This window comes from Purpureocillium takamizusanense, chromosome 1, assembly GCF_022605165.1.
Source record: "Purpureocillium takamizusanense chromosome 1, complete sequence".
Classification (NCBI taxonomy): Eukaryota; Fungi; Ascomycota; class Sordariomycetes; order Hypocreales; family Ophiocordycipitaceae; genus Purpureocillium; species Purpureocillium takamizusanense.
In genome coordinates this window covers 4,967,831-4,985,250 of record NC_063068.1, presented here as the reverse complement: position 1 = coordinate 4,985,250, position 17,420 = coordinate 4,967,831, and the positions used below count along the sequence as shown (strand labels likewise).

The 17,420-nt window shown below is 58.7% G+C and overlaps 4 protein-coding genes across 4 annotated transcripts; 2 read left to right on the top strand and 2 right to left on the bottom strand.

Moving 5' to 3' along the window:
- Positions 1 to 1,601: 1,601 nt before the first annotated feature.
- JDV02_001524 (uncharacterized protein) lies at positions 1,602 to 5,196 on the top strand. The gene is made up of 6 exons (XM_047982463.1): positions 1,602 to 3,258; positions 3,344 to 3,458; positions 3,541 to 3,866; positions 3,927 to 4,248; positions 4,305 to 4,514; positions 4,580 to 5,196. The coding sequence occupies exons 1-6, from the start codon at positions 2,560 to 2,562 to the stop codon at positions 4,747 to 4,749; spliced, it is 1,842 nt and encodes a 613-aa protein (XP_047838428.1). The 5' UTR covers positions 1,602 to 2,559; the 3' UTR covers positions 4,750 to 5,196.
- Positions 2,322 to 6,837, bottom strand: RTG2 (retrograde regulation protein 2). The gene is made up of 4 exons (XM_047982462.1): positions 6,600 to 6,837; positions 5,075 to 6,538; positions 4,576 to 5,014; positions 2,322 to 4,492 (listed from the first exon to the last, which is right to left on the bottom strand). Exons 1-3 carry the CDS (start codon positions 6,701 to 6,703, stop codon positions 4,825 to 4,827), a joined length of 1,758 nt encoding a protein of 585 aa, XP_047838427.1. The 5' UTR covers positions 6,704 to 6,837; the 3' UTR covers positions 2,322 to 4,492; positions 4,576 to 4,824.
- A 3,069-nt stretch (positions 6,838 to 9,906) lies between these two features.
- JDV02_001522 (uncharacterized protein) lies at positions 9,907 to 13,458 on the top strand. The gene is made up of 3 exons (XM_047982461.1): positions 9,907 to 10,091; positions 10,585 to 12,633; positions 12,702 to 13,458. Exons 2-3 carry the CDS (start codon positions 10,740 to 10,742, stop codon positions 13,100 to 13,102), a joined length of 2,295 nt encoding a protein of 764 aa, XP_047838426.1. The 5' UTR covers positions 9,907 to 10,091; positions 10,585 to 10,739; the 3' UTR covers positions 13,103 to 13,458.
- Positions 13,361 to 16,836, bottom strand: JDV02_001521 (uncharacterized protein). Its single transcript, XM_047982460.1, has 5 exons — positions 14,983 to 16,836; positions 14,849 to 14,926; positions 14,618 to 14,790; positions 13,927 to 14,570; positions 13,361 to 13,803 (listed from the first exon to the last, which is right to left on the bottom strand). Exons 1-5 carry the CDS (start codon positions 16,517 to 16,519, stop codon positions 13,761 to 13,763), a joined length of 2,475 nt encoding a protein of 824 aa, XP_047838425.1. The 5' UTR covers positions 16,520 to 16,836; the 3' UTR covers positions 13,361 to 13,760.
- Between the last annotated feature and the right edge of the window lie 584 nt (positions 16,837 to 17,420).

Sequence of the window (17,420 nt, the reverse complement as noted above, 5' to 3'; positions counted from 1 at the left end):
GACTGACTTGACGAATGCCCACCCACCCGGTCAGGCGGGTGAAAAAAATAAAAATAAAAAATAGGCCAGGTGTTATCATCAACAACTCTCGTGTCCATGGTACGGGGCATAGCATGCATGCATGCATGCTTCCTTGTGTCAAGTCTTCGGCCGCACAAACCGCCACCACTCCATACGGGATACCCGCTGGGGGAAACCAGGACGTGAACAGGGAGTGGGTTGAGGCCTGCATGCACTTGCCATGCCTTGTCCTTGCCTCATGTTACCTTGCCTTGGCGCCCTACCTTATCTTGCCTCGCATTATTACTTCCATCTTGCCCAGCAGTTACCAAGGTAGTACGCCCTCGCACACGCGCTCACCAGACACTACTGCCCCCGCGGCATGCGTCTCGTTTCCCTGTGTATCTCTCTGGGCTCCGCTTGCTTGCTTGCCTGCCGCCTGCCGTTTGCCAGTTTCGTCATGCCTTGTTCCTTCCTTTTGCAAGTTAACCAAGATCCTAGCCGGAAGTGGAGCCCTCGACATCAGATCGACCCGCATGATGAGCGAGGATCGGGGGACGACGGCATCTTGTCAACGTTATCATGCGCTCAGACGGTCCCGCTCCGCCGGCTCTCCTCGTCCTCGTCCTCCTCATCCTCCACCACCACCACCACCACCACCACTACCATGGGGTTCCTGGGCGACGCTGCCGTGCACATCCATAATCTGTCTCGTCAACATCCCGACGTGTCGGCTTCTCGCACGGATCCTGTCGTCTCAATGGCAGAGCGAAATGGATGGCATCTCTTGGCGAGTCTCTCTTTTCCCCAATGCCGAGCCTCCTTCCCCCCCGGTCCACGCGAGGGTGTGACGGGCTAGTACTGCAGTACTACCGTCTATGGTGTCACGTGTCACTGACCTCTCTGATTCCCAAGTCGACTACTACTACTACCTCGTACTACTACTACTAACTTACTACTAAAAGTCCCTAGCAGGGAGGCAAACGGAACTACCCGTGGGAAGGGGGCATCAAAATATTTGATACATATAGCACGACGCTTCCCCAGAACACCAACGCCGGCGTGATATGCGCGCGCCGCCAACACGAAGGAAGAAAAAAAAGTTGGTCGGGTGCGGCGCAACTCTACGCCCCTCTCAGAGTCTCCCAGAGCGAAAGGAAAAGGAACCAATTATCCTCTCTTCTCTCTCCCCGTCAGCTGACTGAGCGCGACGACGAAAGCACAGCCTGTTGGGGAGGGACAATGCAGACAACAAAATGCCTGGCGGGGGTGGGTGAACTCGCCACTTTATTAAACAGCGGCTCATCATGGGGTGTACAAGGGCAGGCGGTTGGGCAGATCAAGTACCCTAGTACCTTACCTACCTCAGGAAAGGAGGTGAGGGTTGGTAGGTTGTAGGTAGGTAGGCAGCAACCCCAAGTGGGAAGGGGGCCAGAAAAGCTTAAGGTAAGTTCCCCCCCAGGGACGACCCCGGCTCACCAGGATGGATGGATGAATGGATGGATCATGGATGGATGGCTGGCGGGATAGATGGGAGGCGGCCCCGACTCCCGACTCATCAGCGCACTTTTTATGACTTTTGTTGACCACCGCCGCCGCCGCCACCACCACCACCACCACCACGTCGTCTACCAAACCTAGTCACCTACCTACCCGTTTGTGTTTATCTACCCTGCCGCGCCCAGTCGTGCTCCGCTCCCCCTTTCTTCCCTTCCATTTCTCTCGACCCAACCACGCAAATCTCCTCTCGTGTGGTCTCCTACGAAAATTTTCCTCACTCTCTAGTTATTATTATCTCGGTATGTTCTCTCTCCATGGCGCGTGTCTGTTGTTGTTTTCTTCCCTATCCCATCTCCCGAATGGTCCCCCCCACCTTCCCAAAAGGTCAGCCCTCTCAACAAACCACCACCCCGCGGACCCCTGAGCCATAGCTCTTCTTCCGCCGCGGGCATTCTCTGCTCGGCAGCCACAGGAAAAAACAAAACCGAGAGTCGGCATTGAGACCTGGCAGAAGGAGTTCAGGGACAAAGAGACGGAGAGACTTGGGGAGAGAGAGGCAGGCGCATCATCGGGGGGCGGGTCGGGCGGACGGACGGACGGATAGATGGACGGGCTGGCTGTAGGAAGGAACGGCCGGGCATTGACTGCACACGGCGGCCCCATTCGGCAGGGTCGGTCACATGACCGGCGGCTCCCGCCGCGGCGGCGCGCCAGGGGGCAGATGGTCGAAATCGGTGTAGGACATGGTTCTGATTGGCTACTGGGGATGGGGCTCACGCGGCTGCCGACCAATCATGCACCCCGGCCACACCGAGAATGCAACGGCCCCGACGGTGTAAGTGACGGGACGTGACAGAGCCTCCCCCCATGGACACCATGTTATAATTCTTCCCTTGTGTCAGGCAGAGTCCCAGAACCCGACAAATCTTACACAAAGACCTGCTGGGACATTGGGCATCTTCACGTTATTGCCCTTCTGACACGAGGCCCCCGGGCTCGATTCGCCAAAGCTAGCCAAGCAAGGTCCCACTGCATCCCGTGACTTACACGGCCATCAACATGGATACAACCGCCTGGGACGGGCAAGAAAACCCCCGTCTTCCCTCCTCCTCCTCGGCCCTCGATGAACTATTCGACAAGTTCTTTGACTGGCCGGCCTTTTCCGGCGCCCCTCAGCCCATAGACGAGTCTAGTCACTATCCCAGCCCCCCGTTCTCAGACAGTCCCTCCAGTCCCATCTCCGGCTACGGCTACGAGCACGGCGGCTACAGCCCCTCGTCGCCCGTCCACGCCTCTCAACTCTCCATCCGTGATCTCGAAGCCGAGTTCCTCAGGATGCGAGCCCCGTATGACGACCCTGTCCACGGCTCAGACTACTCTGGCCAGACCCCGCCCGACCTCGTCCAGGGCGGGAGCACCTCGCCCTCCGACCACTCCGGCTCCCTGCCCTCGGACCGCTCCGACGATGGCCATCATCGCCCGCGCGTTTCTCTAAGGGAGGCCCAGGCCCACGACGATGAATGGACCTATCCTCAGACCGAGTCGTCCGTCAAGCCCGTGCCCCGTGGTTACCCGCCACGCATCCACGTCCACGGCGACCAGCCCAGGGCCCAGTATGCCAGCCAGTCCGCTGGCCAGAAGCGTCGACGGTCCGCTGCCGACTCTGACAAGAGGCAGAGGCAGCTCGCCGACCCCGTTCAAACGGCCGATGTCCGGAAGAGTGGAGCCTGTCTGCCATGCCGAGTAACCAAGACCAGAGTAAGACAAGTTCCAGCCGCGCGGGCCCCTTCTTCTGCCTCCCCCCACCTCCCGCATGCCATGAACCGCAGCTGACAATACCAAGTGTCATGAAAGTGGCGTCTGTCCCACGTGTAGAAAGTCGTTTCCGGACCACTCGCACCTTGTCTGTACTCGTAAAACCCCAGGCAGTGCGTGGCCCATCATCACCCAGGGTCCAGGTACCACATCCCGCTCATCCCCTTTCCCGCGTCTTACCCGCGTCTGGCGTGGTCGATGGCGCGCTGACAAGGTCGTCTTTAGATGTGTGGTCCAAAGACCCGTACGCCGAAGAACAGCTCTGTTCTTGCGCACGCAGGTATTTTGGCACGCCGAGGGAGATCACCATCTTCCTCACCACCGACTTGAAGTCTCCCGCGTTGCGCGCAATCGTGCAGCCGTACAAGTCCAATGATGACTCCGATGAGGCCAAGAAGGCAGACTTTCCTCGTGATCACGTCCCCAGCCACGAGGCGCTGCAGCGGTGGGTCGAGGGCCAGATCAGGAGGGAGTACAATTCCGCCGATTTCCCTCGGGCCCTGCAGAGCTTCTTACTGGCTTATTCTGAAGGGGGTCGTTCTCTTCCCAAGGTATGCACACAGACTGCCACATCGAGATGTCATCTCACAGTGGGCTGACACGTGATGCAGCATGACCTTGTCGACAACGTTCATAAGATGAATTGCTTCTTCAGGATCTGGAGGATGCCGTCATTTTGGTGCCGCGACCCTGCCAACCACATCGTAACTCTTCCTCTATCGGTCCAGGCGCGGCTGAGGAAGATTGCCCGAGAGGCGCTCAAGTTGCTCGAATACAAGGTTTTGAAGAGCCTGGATGACTGTCTCGGCCAGCATTCCCAGCCACAGCCCCAAGAGAGGATGGCGATTTGGGCATGCTTATGGCAGCTCATTCTCATGTACCGTGACCTCATGGGTGCCTTCAAGGCTCAAATTGCTCGGGCCGGTCCGAATGGTAGGCGGCTACCGTTTGTCTCCTGAGAAGGTCCATGCGGCTAACTGCTCGCGCAGGCGGGGTGTACCACGCCCACTACCAGCGACTGGCCGACGTGCACTTCCCCATGGTAGCCATCTTCTACCACTACCAGTTCCGTACCAAGAAAAGCCTGGAGATATCCTTGGACTGGCTTCAAGCTGGATCTCACCATCGCCATGATCCCAAGAACAAGGGCGATATTTGCCATCTGGGCCGTCGTCTGCTGGAAGCCCGCAAGGACATGTGTAAGTGCCCGTAATTCACTGCCAAAATTCCGTGTCTTCGAAAAACATTGAGTAACCCTACCTAGACCAGAGCCTTCGGTCCTCGGCCGACGACTGCGACGCCCTCCTCTGCGTGCTCGTGGTCAATCACGAGCTAAAAAAGCTCAACGCCCGAAAGCGGGCGCCAAAGGCAAGCGGCAAGTCTAGAGGCTCCCGGCGTGGCGGGGGCGATGACTGTGATGACGATGGCGAGTGAGTTCCGGGACAAGATGTGGGCGATGCGTCTACGGTGACGCACTGGGGAGGATTCGAATCTAATGAGGTCATGAGATCATGACAGCGATGTGGCCCTAAAAGATGTCTTGAATTGCGTTTTGTCTCCCTTGTTGCTCAAAGCAGACTGAAACCCGTCCGCGAGTGCCTCTGGGTCGACGTTTCCTTGATACTTGGACGCAAGGCCCATGCTCAGAAAAACCTTGTCCCTTTTGCTGCTTTTGCCCGGTTCAACAACCGCATGAAAACTGTGACGAATCAGAGTTAGCAGAAATTCGGAAAGTGCTGAATGATTGAAGAGGCCGTACGTGATTGCGCTTAGAAGCTGTTCTGGCTCCTGGGGCATGACGGGAAAGATGTTGGCAAGAACGCCGCAGACGGCCCCCAGGTATAATGCCCAGAACGAAGCATCTCTGTCATGATCGTCGGCAATCCGACGCAGACCCATGAAAAGCTGCTCATCTGCGGGCCCAACACCTGTGCCCCATCTAGCGCAAACTGCTAGGCCAAGGATGGCTCGCGTGAGGTGGGTGAGGCCTGGGCAATCAGGATTGCGCGTGACCGCATCATGCAAAGCAAATGAGGCATTCGTGTTGCTATCATAGCCGCAACGATCCCAGATGCGTCGAATCAACAGTGGGCCCAAGCCTAGCGAGATCGGAGTGGGTGTGGTAGGGTGCATATCAGGCAAGGCCGCCTGAAGCAGGCGCAGGACGGCGTCGAACATGGGCCTCTCCTGCTCCGAAACTTGGGCCAGAACATCGAGAGGGTTACTCTCCCGAACTTCCGGTGGCAGCTTCATCATCAGGACCCCTTGCCTGTTTGAGCCTCCACAGAACGTCACCCTACCAATGTTAGGGACAGCTGCAATGAATGCCTCAATGACGGTGGCGATGGCAGGGAACTGTCGGCGCCGCCTCTTTGACATGCCAAAGATTTTGCCGTCGTATTCTCGGTTGAGCCGTCTCATCTCGGAAGTCTGCCTGAACACTCGTCCTGACACGGAGTAGGAGTTGATGGAGCTGATCGGATACGGGGAAATGGGGTCGTTGTGCATCAGCATGCTTCCGTAGCCTCGAAAGCCCCCTCCACACATGTAAACGTCAACGCTGGCGCTCTCTCCTCTATCATGTGCGGATTTGATGGCCTGCAGGGCGGGGAACCTGGAGCACAGGTTTGCGTATATGCAGTCGATGCCCTCTTCCAGGGTACCGATTTCGGCTTGATGGATCTCGGGAGGTTGTTCCTCGAGCACCCGTGTCAGTTTTGCGGCTCCATAAGGCAGACTCTCGCCAGCCAGGGCGGCATGAAGTTCATAGTGGGCTTGGCTTGTATCGACCCAAGTCATTTGTACACTGCCACCGCCCAGGTCGAGGAACAGGGCTCCACCCTTTACATCAACCAGTCCGCTCCTTGATCCCATGACGGCGCCGAAAAGGGTCTCGACAGACGGGTCGAGGATCTGGACAGCTAAGCCATCAGTCGCCTTGGCAATGGAGGTGAGCATCTGCGAAGCGTTGGCGGCGCGGCGCATTGCCTCTGTGGCCAATATGAGGATCTGGGAGGGTGGAACGCCATGGAGGAGAGCGATCTGATGGAACCGAGAGAGCGCGGACCCGACAGCATCCATTGTCTCAGACGGAAAGACCAGTCCCGAAGGCGACGGTGTCAGCGCGTCAAACAAGGAAATGGCTGCGCGAGCAGAGTAGACCGGGACGAGCAGGCGTGTTGTTGGAGGGGCCAAGGATGTGATGGAGAAGCGAATGCCATTGCTAAAGTCGATCAGCGCCCCTGTTAATGAGATAAAGGGCTCCCAAGAAACGTTTAACTGACCTCCCCATGTCAACAATTGCGTAGAGGTGGCTGTCGTCGTCCGGTCGCCATGGTTGTAGCTGTGTGGACAAGTTGTCCAGCGTGACGACGTGGGGGGGCGTCATGGTGAGGCTTCTTGAGTCCCAACGGGCGAGAGAAAGACTGAATGTGAAAGCCGAGCAAGGGACTCATCAAAGACAGAAGGCCCGTGGCGCCAGCGGGTGCGTGCGGTCGGGTCCGGACTTTGACAACGGAGAAGGGACGGGGATGACGGAGGGGAAAATATGCGGGCGCGGGCCGACTCAAGGCGGAAGGTGGGGCACAAGCCGACCCCGTCAAGGCCGCGTCCACCCAGCTGCTTGGTCACTGTGGGCTCACGCTCTGCCTCCGACCTCGATGCTGAGGCTCGTCAGCCATTTTGAATACTAACTAGTAAGTTGTAGCCCGCCTGTGTGCAATAACGCTCGCCAGAATGACAGGGTTTTCACTTTCGATGGTTCGGCGCAAATCGCGAGCGACGCGTAGCGTTTGCCTCAGGCATTGTGATTTGTGAATATCAAGGACGTGAGGCAACAACACGCAACAGCTCCTTCCTTCAAGGATGTCCGCTAAGGAAGGAACACACCACACGCGGGAAGACGGCCACACAACAACGCCATCCGCCTCATTAACGCGGGGTGGTACCTACTAATGCACTACGTAAGAATTGATTTACCTATCAAGTTAGGCAGAGACTACTGGAATAACTCGATACCCGGAGAGCGGAGGAAGCAGCATTTCACTCTGGGCACCCCCTTTGCTCGCCTTTGCCAGGTACTACCAAGGGAGGCGGTGCTGCGAATTTGCCGACTGCGGCGAGCGAGATTGAGGCTAGAAATCTAGCAGGGATACGAAGTACCTCTGTATATGGTGAGTCGGTGAGCGGGCGTCCTGCCTCGCGGAGGTACTAGGCAGGTACCCAGGCACTTTACTACGGTAAAGTATTACAGGTCTACAGTTCTGGGGGCCCTTGTGTTCAATAAAGGGGATTTCAAGTCAAAGACGGCACATGTCTCCGACAGCGTGTGGCTGTGCATGCATTCCGATGATCTCATCCTCGGGTTCCTTCATCATTAGGTACTCGTGAAGGCACGTAACTACACGTCAGAAGTACAGTATCAAGTATTCGCCTGCTTGGTTCAGTTCCAAGCAGCAGCAAAGCTCGGGACAAGGAACGGAGGGAGGAAGACCCGAAGGTGAAAGGTTCGTCCTTGAACGGTCGAAAGAGAAAGGAGGGGGGTCTGCTCTGCATCGCTGGGTTTCGGGCACACAGACGCGGGCAAGGGGGGGTGGATGGTGTGTGCGCGAGCGGGCCAGGGGGGGAGAGGGGAAGAAGGATGTCGTTCGCTGATCACCCGGCGGCGGGGAACCGCGACGCCGGGAACGCAGGGCGCGGAATTGTTCGACGGCAACGGCAACGGGAGGCTTGCATGCATAGACTGTACCAGACGCCTCACCTGAGCCTGGCGGCGGTGACGGGCGTGCGTCGCCTGTTGAAAAACAAAGTCGACAACGGGATGCGTTCCGTCTGTTGTACGTGGGTTGTACGAAGCAAGGGGGTTAGGCGTCGTCGCCGTTATCGTGTGAGAGTCGAGTACCTTTCGTTCATTCCACTCTGATCCGGACCTGTGCTACAATACTGTATTTGATGTGCGCAGCACTCCGTTTTATATGAGTCCACCTCCTTGCGAGTGTATCTACCTACAGGCTGCGCCGCATCCGTCCAGCCATGGCCCCGTAACGAGCAAGAATGTCAATTGAGCATGACTGTACGAGTAAGGCGAAGGGGGCGGCGACGACCGGTGACCTTGAGCAGGCGGGTTGGTTGGCTTGCTTGACTGGAGCCTGGCTGCCTCTCAAAGCCGGAGTTGGGAGGGGTGGAGAGAAGAATGAGAGAGGGCCTGAGTCGTTCATTGTGCCTACTCCGTACTACCACCAACCTACCATCCTACTAAAGTAATCAATAGGAGGTGAGGTGTTGATTGGGGGTTTGGGTGTCGTTTCAGAGCTCTTGCCAGACAACCACAGGCCACCAATCAGGGGGAGCGGACGCGGGGGTCTGGGGTTGGTGGGGTGGGGTGGGGGGGTGTGTGTCCCTCAAGTTCAGGAGGGACTGGACTCTCGAAGAAGCGCTCACGAATCGGATCTTTTTTTCTCTCTCCGTGCACCAAGTGCCGCCTGATACTACCTGCGCGGATGGAGCAAGCAAGCGAGGCCGTCTTTTCCTGCACCGACGCCCTCGTCGCGATCATCAGGTCAACTCCGTGGATTGCGTGCTGCCTCCCCAAGCGATGCTATAAACAGCTTGGATGGATATTGGAGATTGGAGCATGGATGGGAATGAGCTGCCGGGAACGCTGGTGGAGATCGGAGGGGCCACCCGGGGGGGGGGCTCGGATTGATGCTGCTGCTTCTTGCTTGGGTGGATACCGCGCGGCACCGCACCTCGTACCAGACCGAGTACCTGGTGCAATCGCGGGAGGCACCTTGTCATGCTACCAGTACTCCGTACCTTGGTAGATGCTGCAGATATATTGAGCATTCTACCTGCTTCGTAGGTAGGTTAGGTACTTTGCTGTACTGAGGTACAGGTCTAGTAGCTTGTGAACAGAGTCGGGTACCTACAGCGTGGCAAATTGGCTGGGTGGGAGTCCGGACGCCGGACTCCGGAGCCCAATATCAGGATCAAGGGAAAGAGTCGTCTTGGCGACAGAACAGGGCAGGAGCGAGGCTGTGCAGCGAGAGGGCCACGATGTGATGTAGCAATCCATGTTAATCTGCATCTACATGTTCATCGACTTACCTTGCGTAAAGCAAGGTACCTTGCCTTGCGAGCGCCTTCCTTGGCCACGCATCTCTTGATTCCTTGGCAGGCTTCTATTCTAGGGGCGCGCGGCACAGGGGCCTCCCGGTCGAGTCTCCGCCGTCGTGGTTGTATTGCCAGCCTGCCCTGCTTGCTTAGGTGCTTAGGTTGTCTTGTTCCCCCTTAGTAACCGGTCCCTTGCCCTCATCCGCCCGGCTCCAGGCCCCCGGGCGTCGGTGTTCTTTCTTTTTGACGGGCCGGCCAAGGTAGGTAGGTAGACAGGCATCGCTGCCTGGCCCGCCGTGTCTGCCGGGGTCCCCCATCGCGGGCCAGCTTCGCCGCTTTGTCGGGGGGGTGAGGAACACGACGGACCCACGATGCCATGCCGTGGATGGATGGATGAATGCCTCGGGATCTTTCTGGCGCTGGTGCGCGACTCTCCTTTTGAACGTCCCTCATGTATACTGTACCACACACACACACACACACGCACACACACATACTCGCGCTCTCTCCTTCTCCTTCACACCCACATCACACCTCACCAAAAGTTGGAGAGAAGAAATAGAGAAGTCGAGAACAATACGCTCGATAAAGCCAACAGACGGGGCCGGCCACACGCCAATCGTTCGTCGTCGCTCGCTCACTTACTCGCCACCGTCGACGTCGAGGTCGGCCGTTTCACATTGACACCCCCTGAGCGGCGCTCACTGGCTAGTCCGCCAACCACCACCACCACCACCACTACCACCACCACCACCCACTGCGCCCAGCCCACACGAGTGCAACAACAGGCGCTGCCCGTCGTCTGCTGCCGCCGTCTCCTCCTCCTCGTCCTCCTCTCGTCTTTGGGTTTTGCCGCCCATTTTTGCCATTTGCAACAGATAGACGAAACGCGCCCGCCGTTTCTTCTGTCTGTCCTTTTCCCCTCCCTTTCGCGCGTCTTGTTCCTCTCCTTTGTTGCCTCTTCTTCACGGCCAGGTTGATCCTCGGTCCTTCCTTGTCTCCCTTCTTCGCCCTGAGGGCACACCAGTCTTTGTCTCCTTCACTTGGCTTCTCTTCCATGACGGAATTCCCACGCGGCGACTCGGCTACCTCATTTTTTGAACCAGATTTCATCGCCACTCGCAAATCTTATCGCCCAAAACTTCTGACTTGAGGCAGCTCTCCTGGACATCGCTTGTACATGACGCCAGTCTAGCACACGACCGGCCTTTTCGGCGCTTGCACGGCCCTGCGATTCATCGAGACTGCGATTCGTGGCCGCCGAAAAAACGCCTTCCGGCCTTCTTTTCAGTCTTCAGCCAATCTGCGCAAATATGGGTCACTCACGCTCGGGTTGGAGTTTCTGGAAAGGGTCGATCATTGCTGGAACCCTGGCATCCCACGCATGGGCAGGTCAGATCCTCAAAACGGACGGTTTCAGTGACTGCGGCCACGACTCCACCATAAAGGTCGACAAGGTCGACATCAGATACAACAATGACAACAAGACCGTCATATTCGATGTCGCCGGCTCCAGCGCCAAGGAGCAAAACGTCACCGCCCTTCTCAACGTGACCGCCTACGGAAACCAAGTGTACTCCAACAAGTTCAATCCATGCGACAAGGGCACCTTTGTCCAGCAGCTGTGCCCCGTGCCAGCTGGCACCTTTGCCGCCCGTGGGAACCAGCAAATTCCCCCTCAGTTCGCCGACATGGTCCCCAGCATCGCCTTCCAGGTTCCCGATATCGCGGCTCAAGCGACCCTTCAACTGCTAAGCCTCGATGGCGGCAACAAGGTCGCCTGCATCCAATCCCAGGTGTCCAACGGCAAGACCGCCAACGTTCCGGCGGTGCAGTACGTTGCCGCTGGAGTTGCCGGCGCTGCTTTGCTGGTGACGGGCGTCTCCGCCGTTGGCGCCGTGCTGTCCGGAGGCGGTGCCGCTTCAGGGGCCGGAGCCGGTACAGTCTCTCCCAGCTTCACCGAAGTCGCGGGTTGGTTCCAGGGCATGGCCATGAACGGCATGCTGTCCGTCAACTACCCTCCCATCTACCGCAGCTTCGCCAAGAACTTTGCCTTTTCTACCGGCTTGATTCCTTGGGCTGGCCTGCAGTCCTCCATCGATAGCTTCCGCGCTAAGACCGGCGGCAACCTGACCGAGGACAATGTCGAGTTCCTCAAGAATGCGACATTGATCTACCCGGACGGCTCAACCGTCAGTCCCAACCAGGGCTTCTTCAAGTTCAAGAGAGCCATGGGTGAGCTTGCCACCCTGGTGGTCCGCGAGATCGAGACGTCGGTCAACAAGTCGAGCCCGGCCAACAACGACAAGTCCGCCGAGACGTCGACCAATTTCCAGCATACCGTCAAGGGACTCCAGGCCTACGCCGAGCGGCTCACTGTCCCCAAGTCGGACGTGTTCATGACCGCCCTTCTTGTCGTGGCCATCGTCATCGCCGCCATTGCCGTCGGCATCCTGCTGGTCAAGGTTATCCTGGAGCTCTGGGCACTGTTTGGAAGCTTTCCCCAATCACTCACCGGCTTCCGCAAACATTACTGGGGCTCCATCGCCCGCACCATCACCTCACTAATTCTCATCTTGTACGGCATCTGGGTGCTTTACTGTATATTCCAGTTCACGCATGGCGACTCGTGGGCCGCAAAGACCCTCGCCGGAGTTACGCTGGCCATCTTCACTGGAATCCTGGCTTTTTTCTCGTGGAAAATCTGGATTGTGGCCAGCAAGCTCAAGGAAGCAGAAGGCGACGCCAGTGGGCTGTACGAGGACAAGAAGATCTGGGTCAAGTACTCGCTCTTCTACGAGTCTTACAAGAAGGACTATTGGTGGGTGTTTGTGCCCGCTATTGTCTACATGTTTGTCAAGGGTTGTGCGCTGGCCGTCGCGGACGGCCACGGCTTGGCTCAGACTATAGCGCAGCTGGTCATTGAGGGTCTGATGCTCATCATGCTCCTCTGGAGCAGGCCCTACGAGCGAAAGTCTGGCAACATCATTAACATTGTCATTGCCGTCGTCCGCGTTCTGTCGGTCGCGTGCATTCTCATCTTCGTCGAGGAGTTTGGCATCCGGCAGACCACGCAGACGGTGGCCGGCGTCGCCTTGATCGCTGTCCAGTCGGCCCTGACGGGCGTCTTGGCCATCCTCATTGCTTGGAACGCCATCAATGCTTGCTGCAAAGCTAATCCGCACCGCAAACGCAGAAAGGAGATGGGTGAGTTCAATCACTGCCGCCTGATAGGTCGAGCCCGAACCGTTACTGACATGCCATCCCATCCACAGAGGCCATCCAGCGCGACATGGACAACCTCACTCCCCTCGACGCGCGCAACTCCCTGCTGCTCGATCGCCCCAAGCCCGACACGCAAGGATCCATGTTTCCAGTCACGGCTGGCAGAGACTTCAAGGAGAAATCGCCGCTCGGAAACGGCGACCCCGGGCGCTTCTACCCCCTGCGGGATGGGTTGCAACCGCCCCCAGCGCCATCGGGCGGGCCGCTGTACCGGCCCCTTACGCCGACGAGACCGCACGACACGCAGACGCTCCTCGACGGCGCCGCGCCAATAGCCCTGGGGGGCCGGCAGCCGCTGCTGCCGACAGTCGAGAGGGAATACCCGGGCGTGTACGGCAGGGCGTACGATAATGGATACGGCGGGTACGGAAACGGAGGATACAGAGGGTAGGTAGGGGCTTGTTATGGGGTCCGTCGTCGAGACGCACACGCGCACACACACGCACAGAGAGAGGGGGAGAGCGCAAGCGAGCGGGCGAGCGGAGCTGCCGATCAGTCATTCATTCATTCATTCATACATTCGTTCACTTGCATCATACCCCCCGCCTGATCGTCAGCGTTTTTAGTTGGTTGGGTTGGAATATCGAGCTTTTGCATTGCGGGAAGGAGGGAAAGGAAATACACGGGACTGCTTGTGGCATTTGACCTAGGAGCTTGCAACCTATTTGTGGAGTGCGGGACAGGGGCGGTTTGGCGCGACCATGTCTTCTGCAACAGGATTTAAACTTAGAAGAAGGTATTCAAGACGTATTCAAGACTGCTGCTTGGTCGAAGACGTGCGCGATCCTTCTTCTCATGAGACACCTCGTGGACAGCGACAGTCACGCCGCAGCCCGTTTGGAGCAAAGGCAACCATGAGAGTGCTATGATGAGAGAGAAAGCACGTGCAAGAAAGTTTCCGTATGGACTGACTATATGCTGCTGCATCTGCTTGGTATCTGCAAAGGGGGCCTCCGCCCCTGACGCAATGCTATCTAATCAAATCGGTCGAAGAAACCTGCTGACGGCCATGGCTCCTCCCGTCCGGACCCCCCGAGGGAGAGAGACGTCTATGTGGATAATGCAAGACAAGCGTCGACGGCCAAGCCAACCCTACGACGGCGCGTCAGCTTCCAAATCAGACGTGTGGCCGGGTTATGCTAGGGCCATAAGGGAGGGGAGGATAACAGGCTGGTGAGGCAAACGGGGGACGGGAAAAGGAGACATGGAACTCACCTTCCCTCCTTCTGGTAAACCACGTCGCTAATGATCTCGCGGTCCAGATCCGGAAACATGCCCGACAGCGTCTCGACGACATTGGCGTGCTCAGCGCGCTGTAGCCGCTGCGCCTCGGCGACCTCGGCGCTGGCCTGTCTGGCAGCCGCTTCCTCGGCCGAAAGCACGTGCCGGCCCGACGCGTGTCGCCGGGCCTCCTCTCCGCCCTCTTCCCGATGATGTCGCGCATGGGGCTGAGATGGCTCAGGGGGCGCAGGTGAACGAGGCGCGCTGCCTGGCGTTGACGACGATGAGCCGCCCTCGTCAGAGAAGATGCGGCCGATCGTTGATAGGGGCTTCTGAATTGTCCGCAGGATTCCCGATATAGCGGCCCCGTCGTCCCGTGATTCGCCGTCGTATGAGGATGTTGAGTGCCGAGGAGGCGCCCCCTCTGCACTATCAGTTGATGGTCTGCTGAAAGACTCCCCCGGCGGATGCAGGGGGTGCTTCTCGTTGAAGGTGGCTTGCTGCGTGATGACGGGAGAGATGGCCTGATGCCGCTCTGCGATGGCGGAGACGGCAGCCTCGACATTCTTCTCAAATTCGTCGTCGGAAATGGTCAGGGACGAACGGTCCATGTTTTCGATGAACTGGATTGCCCCCATCTTTCGCTTCGTCAGCGCCAGCGTCGGTAGAGGAGAAGGATACTTACAAGAGAAGACAGGTAGTATCCCGCCTCGCCTCCGAGCTTCTCCTGGTTCCGAAACCTCAGAATGTACTGAACATTAGACACCAAGTGCTCGGGATTGGACTGCAGCACGACATAGATTAGTAAGGGCATGAAGGAATCGGCCGACGAGTCCGACTTGTTGTGCTTGAGCAGGCCTGCATATGTTGTGAGCCGACAACGTTCACGAGAGGGCCTCGGGCGCGGGCGTCTCACCAAAAATGACCTTGGAGCAGTTGAGGACACAGATTATCTTGTCCCGCGGCGCTCTGTATGACTTGATCTTTAAAAGCTCTGGATCTGCGTGAGACTGGGAGCTCTGAGGGGAGATTTGGTTGGGCTAGGCGAACCTTGTTGTGCTAGTTTCAGAAAGCGGCGGCCGCTCTCGCCAACGGGCGGAATGTCGAGGTGGTCCTCCTTGACCCATCCGTATATGTTGATTTTCTGTGTGAGAATGTCATCCCTCTCGACGTCTTCCTGGTGTTGTCCGCGACGGCCGGGCCCCATGGGAATATCCCCCCCTCTTTTCTTTGGTTTGGCCCCGGGGATAGGCTTGGGGGGCGCAATGGCCGGGGAGAAGGTCTGCGTGTAGAGCCTGTTCATGACCAGCTTCTCCATACCCTCGCGGGCATTGTCGAACTCGGCGTCGGATACATCCCTCCAAACCTCGCACTGCATCATCTTGTTGGCGATGAAGGCCAGGAAATCGCTAATGATCTTGACCTGCTCGTGAACCATCCACTGCTTTTTCCCAAACTCGGACAAGAACGACTTAAGATATCTTGCCACGGGGTCGGCCTTCTTATTTCGCAGCTGCTCCAGGAACCGGTGGAAATCGAACGGGAGAGACGGCTCGGGCTCGGGCTCCGGTGGAGGAGGGCGGTGCATCTGGAGCGGGGGCGAGGCAGGGGATGCGACGAGAGAGGCCTTGCGCTCGCCCTTGGGTCGCGGAGGAGTGCCAAACGCTCCGTCTTTGGGGGGGACAGGGGGCCCCTCTTCGTCCGGAGAACGTTCGTCGGCACCCACGGCGGCGGGGGACGAGGTGCTCAAGCGCAAGGCGTTGAAGTCGTGCAACTGGCTGGAGAGGGAAGGGGCGAGCGGCTCGAGGCTGGATTTGCGGGGAGGGTGCTGCATGGTGCCGCCGAGGATGGGGGAGGTGATCTCCAACCTAGGGCTCATGACCTCGTCCTCGCCGGGGCCGCCGCCGGCTTCGCTAAACTGCTCCATGATGCTCTGGATCTCGGAGCGCGAGCCGCCATCTTGCTCGTCCTCGCTCGTGTACCGCTTGTCCTCGTCGGACCTGAAGGGGGATTGGTCATCGTCGGACTGAACGGACCTGGCATGCGAGGGAGTCCGCGATGGAGGCTGTGATGTTCGCGGTGTGGCGGGCGTCGGATCGATGTAACTCGAGGGCTCGGCGGTGAGGAACTGCGAGTTTGCATCGTTGAGGGGAGTAGGCGTGGAGGCCTTGAGGGTGGCTACCGAGGAGCCCATGGCATCGAAGGGCTGGTCTGAGCTCGTGGCGGGCTGCTTGCCCTTGACGGGTGTAGAGGGACGAAGCATGGTGTCTTGGGGCGCCTCGTCCGTCGAGCGGGTGCCGGCGGGCATGATGGTGGACGGCGACTGGGAGCCAGCAGCAGCAGCAGCCAGCCGTGGCTCGGGCTCGCTCGCGGAAGCTACGTCGGCATCGTCGTGCGTGGAGGAGACGGGGCGAATGGCGTCGTGGGAAGAGGCTGTGGCCTGGGGGGGCACCTCTGGAGCGCCAGCGCGGTCATCGGACCCGGGCTTGTGGTCTCGGCCTGATGTCGTCTCGGGAGCATCCACAGCATGGCCGGCGGGCGGGCTTGTGGAAACCTCGTCGCCCGTGGGCTGCTCCGGCGGAGCCATGCACACGGCGGCCCGCGGGCAGGGTCGCACCCGCACAGGCGGGGTAGGTTTGTGGAAGCTGTCGGTGAGGCTGACGATGGTCTGGGGTGTCAGGTTGACGATGGAGGGGACAACACGCGGTCGAAAGATTGGCGAGGTCCTCGGTCTGCGTGAGGCCCGAAGGTGCGGACGTGAGGAGGAGCTAAGAGGGGCGGCGGGTGACGGTCGGCAGGAAGACGGTGGGAGGATGATGGGGTGTTAGGGAGACGTGCTTTGTCGAGAGTCGACGACGCTGGTTGGCAGCCGGTTGACAGGTGGTGGAGGTGGTCGTGGTTACCTATGGTGGTGGAGGAAGCACCCGACCGCACAGCACATCTCAGCACTGAGGAACCAGCCCGTGAGGTCAGGTCACAGCAGTGGAGGCACCTATAACAGTTCATAAGCACCACCTCACCTTCAGCTCCACCGGGCATCTCAGGTTCTGCGGGGTCGCGCTGTGGCAGTGGAAGCCCCGCTCCCGAGTCCCGACTACTGCTAGACCGCCACTACCTACAGTCCGACAGGTCGTGGACGGGCGGCACCCCGTTCATCTGTGCGCGGGCCCAGGTCATGGAGGAGCGCGCTGGGCTGGCTGGGCCCCAGGGGTCTGGCGGGGCGTTGCAGCGATGGAGGAGGCTCCCCCGTCCCCTGAGCTACGGTACTGTGCCTTGCCTTATTACGTACTTCCCTCCTTGGGTTCCATTGTTGCAGATGGCGGGGACGCGGGAGCAGGGAGGGGGCATGGAGGGCGCACGCACACACGCACGTGCTGGAATGCTGCGCCAGAGTCTCAGGCCCCTGGTGTGACGCCATGGCGTGGCTCGCTGTATATGGATGTGACCTTTCGTGAGTACAAGCGGGATGGCCCAACTTACTTTGCACG

Excerpts from the sequence above, each read along its gene's own strand:
- RTG2 (XM_047982462.1), bottom strand. The coding sequence starts at position 6,703 with ATGACGCCCCCCCACGTCGTCACGCTGGACAACTTGTCCACACAGCTA. Across the intron at positions 6,539-6,599 it reads GCAATTGTTGACATGGGGAG|CAATGGCATTCGCTTCTCCA; the intron begins GTCAGTTAAACG and ends GATCGACTTTAG. Across the intron at positions 5,015-5,074 it reads CAGCTTCTAAGCGCAATCAC|TTTTCATGCGGTTGTTGAAC; the intron begins GTACGGCCTCTT and ends GATTCGTCACAG.
- JDV02_001521 (XM_047982460.1), bottom strand. The coding sequence starts at position 16,519 with ATGGCTCCGCCGGAGCAGCCCACGGGCGACGAGGTTTCCACAAGCCCG. Across the intron at positions 14,791-14,848 it reads CTGCTCCAAGGTCATTTTTG|GCCTGCTCAAGCACAACAAG; the intron begins GTGAGACGCCCG and ends CAACATATGCAG. Across the intron at positions 13,804-13,926 it reads GTTTACCAGAAGGAGGGAAG|GGTTGGCTTGGCCGTCGACG; the intron begins GTGAGTTCCATG and ends GCGCCGTCGTAG.
- JDV02_001522 (XM_047982461.1), top strand. The coding sequence starts at position 10,740 with ATGGGTCACTCACGCTCGGGTTGGAGTTTCTGGAAAGGGTCGATCATT. Across the intron at positions 12,634-12,701 it reads CAAACGCAGAAAGGAGATGG|AGGCCATCCAGCGCGACATG; the intron begins GTGAGTTCAATC and ends TCCCATCCACAG.
- JDV02_001524 (XM_047982463.1), top strand. The coding sequence starts at position 2,560 with ATGGATACAACCGCCTGGGACGGGCAAGAAAACCCCCGTCTTCCCTCC. Across the intron at positions 3,459-3,540 it reads CATCATCACCCAGGGTCCAG|ATGTGTGGTCCAAAGACCCG; the intron begins GTACCACATCCC and ends GGTCGTCTTTAG. Across the intron at positions 4,249-4,304 it reads TGCTCGGGCCGGTCCGAATG|GCGGGGTGTACCACGCCCAC; the intron begins GTAGGCGGCTAC and ends CTGCTCGCGCAG.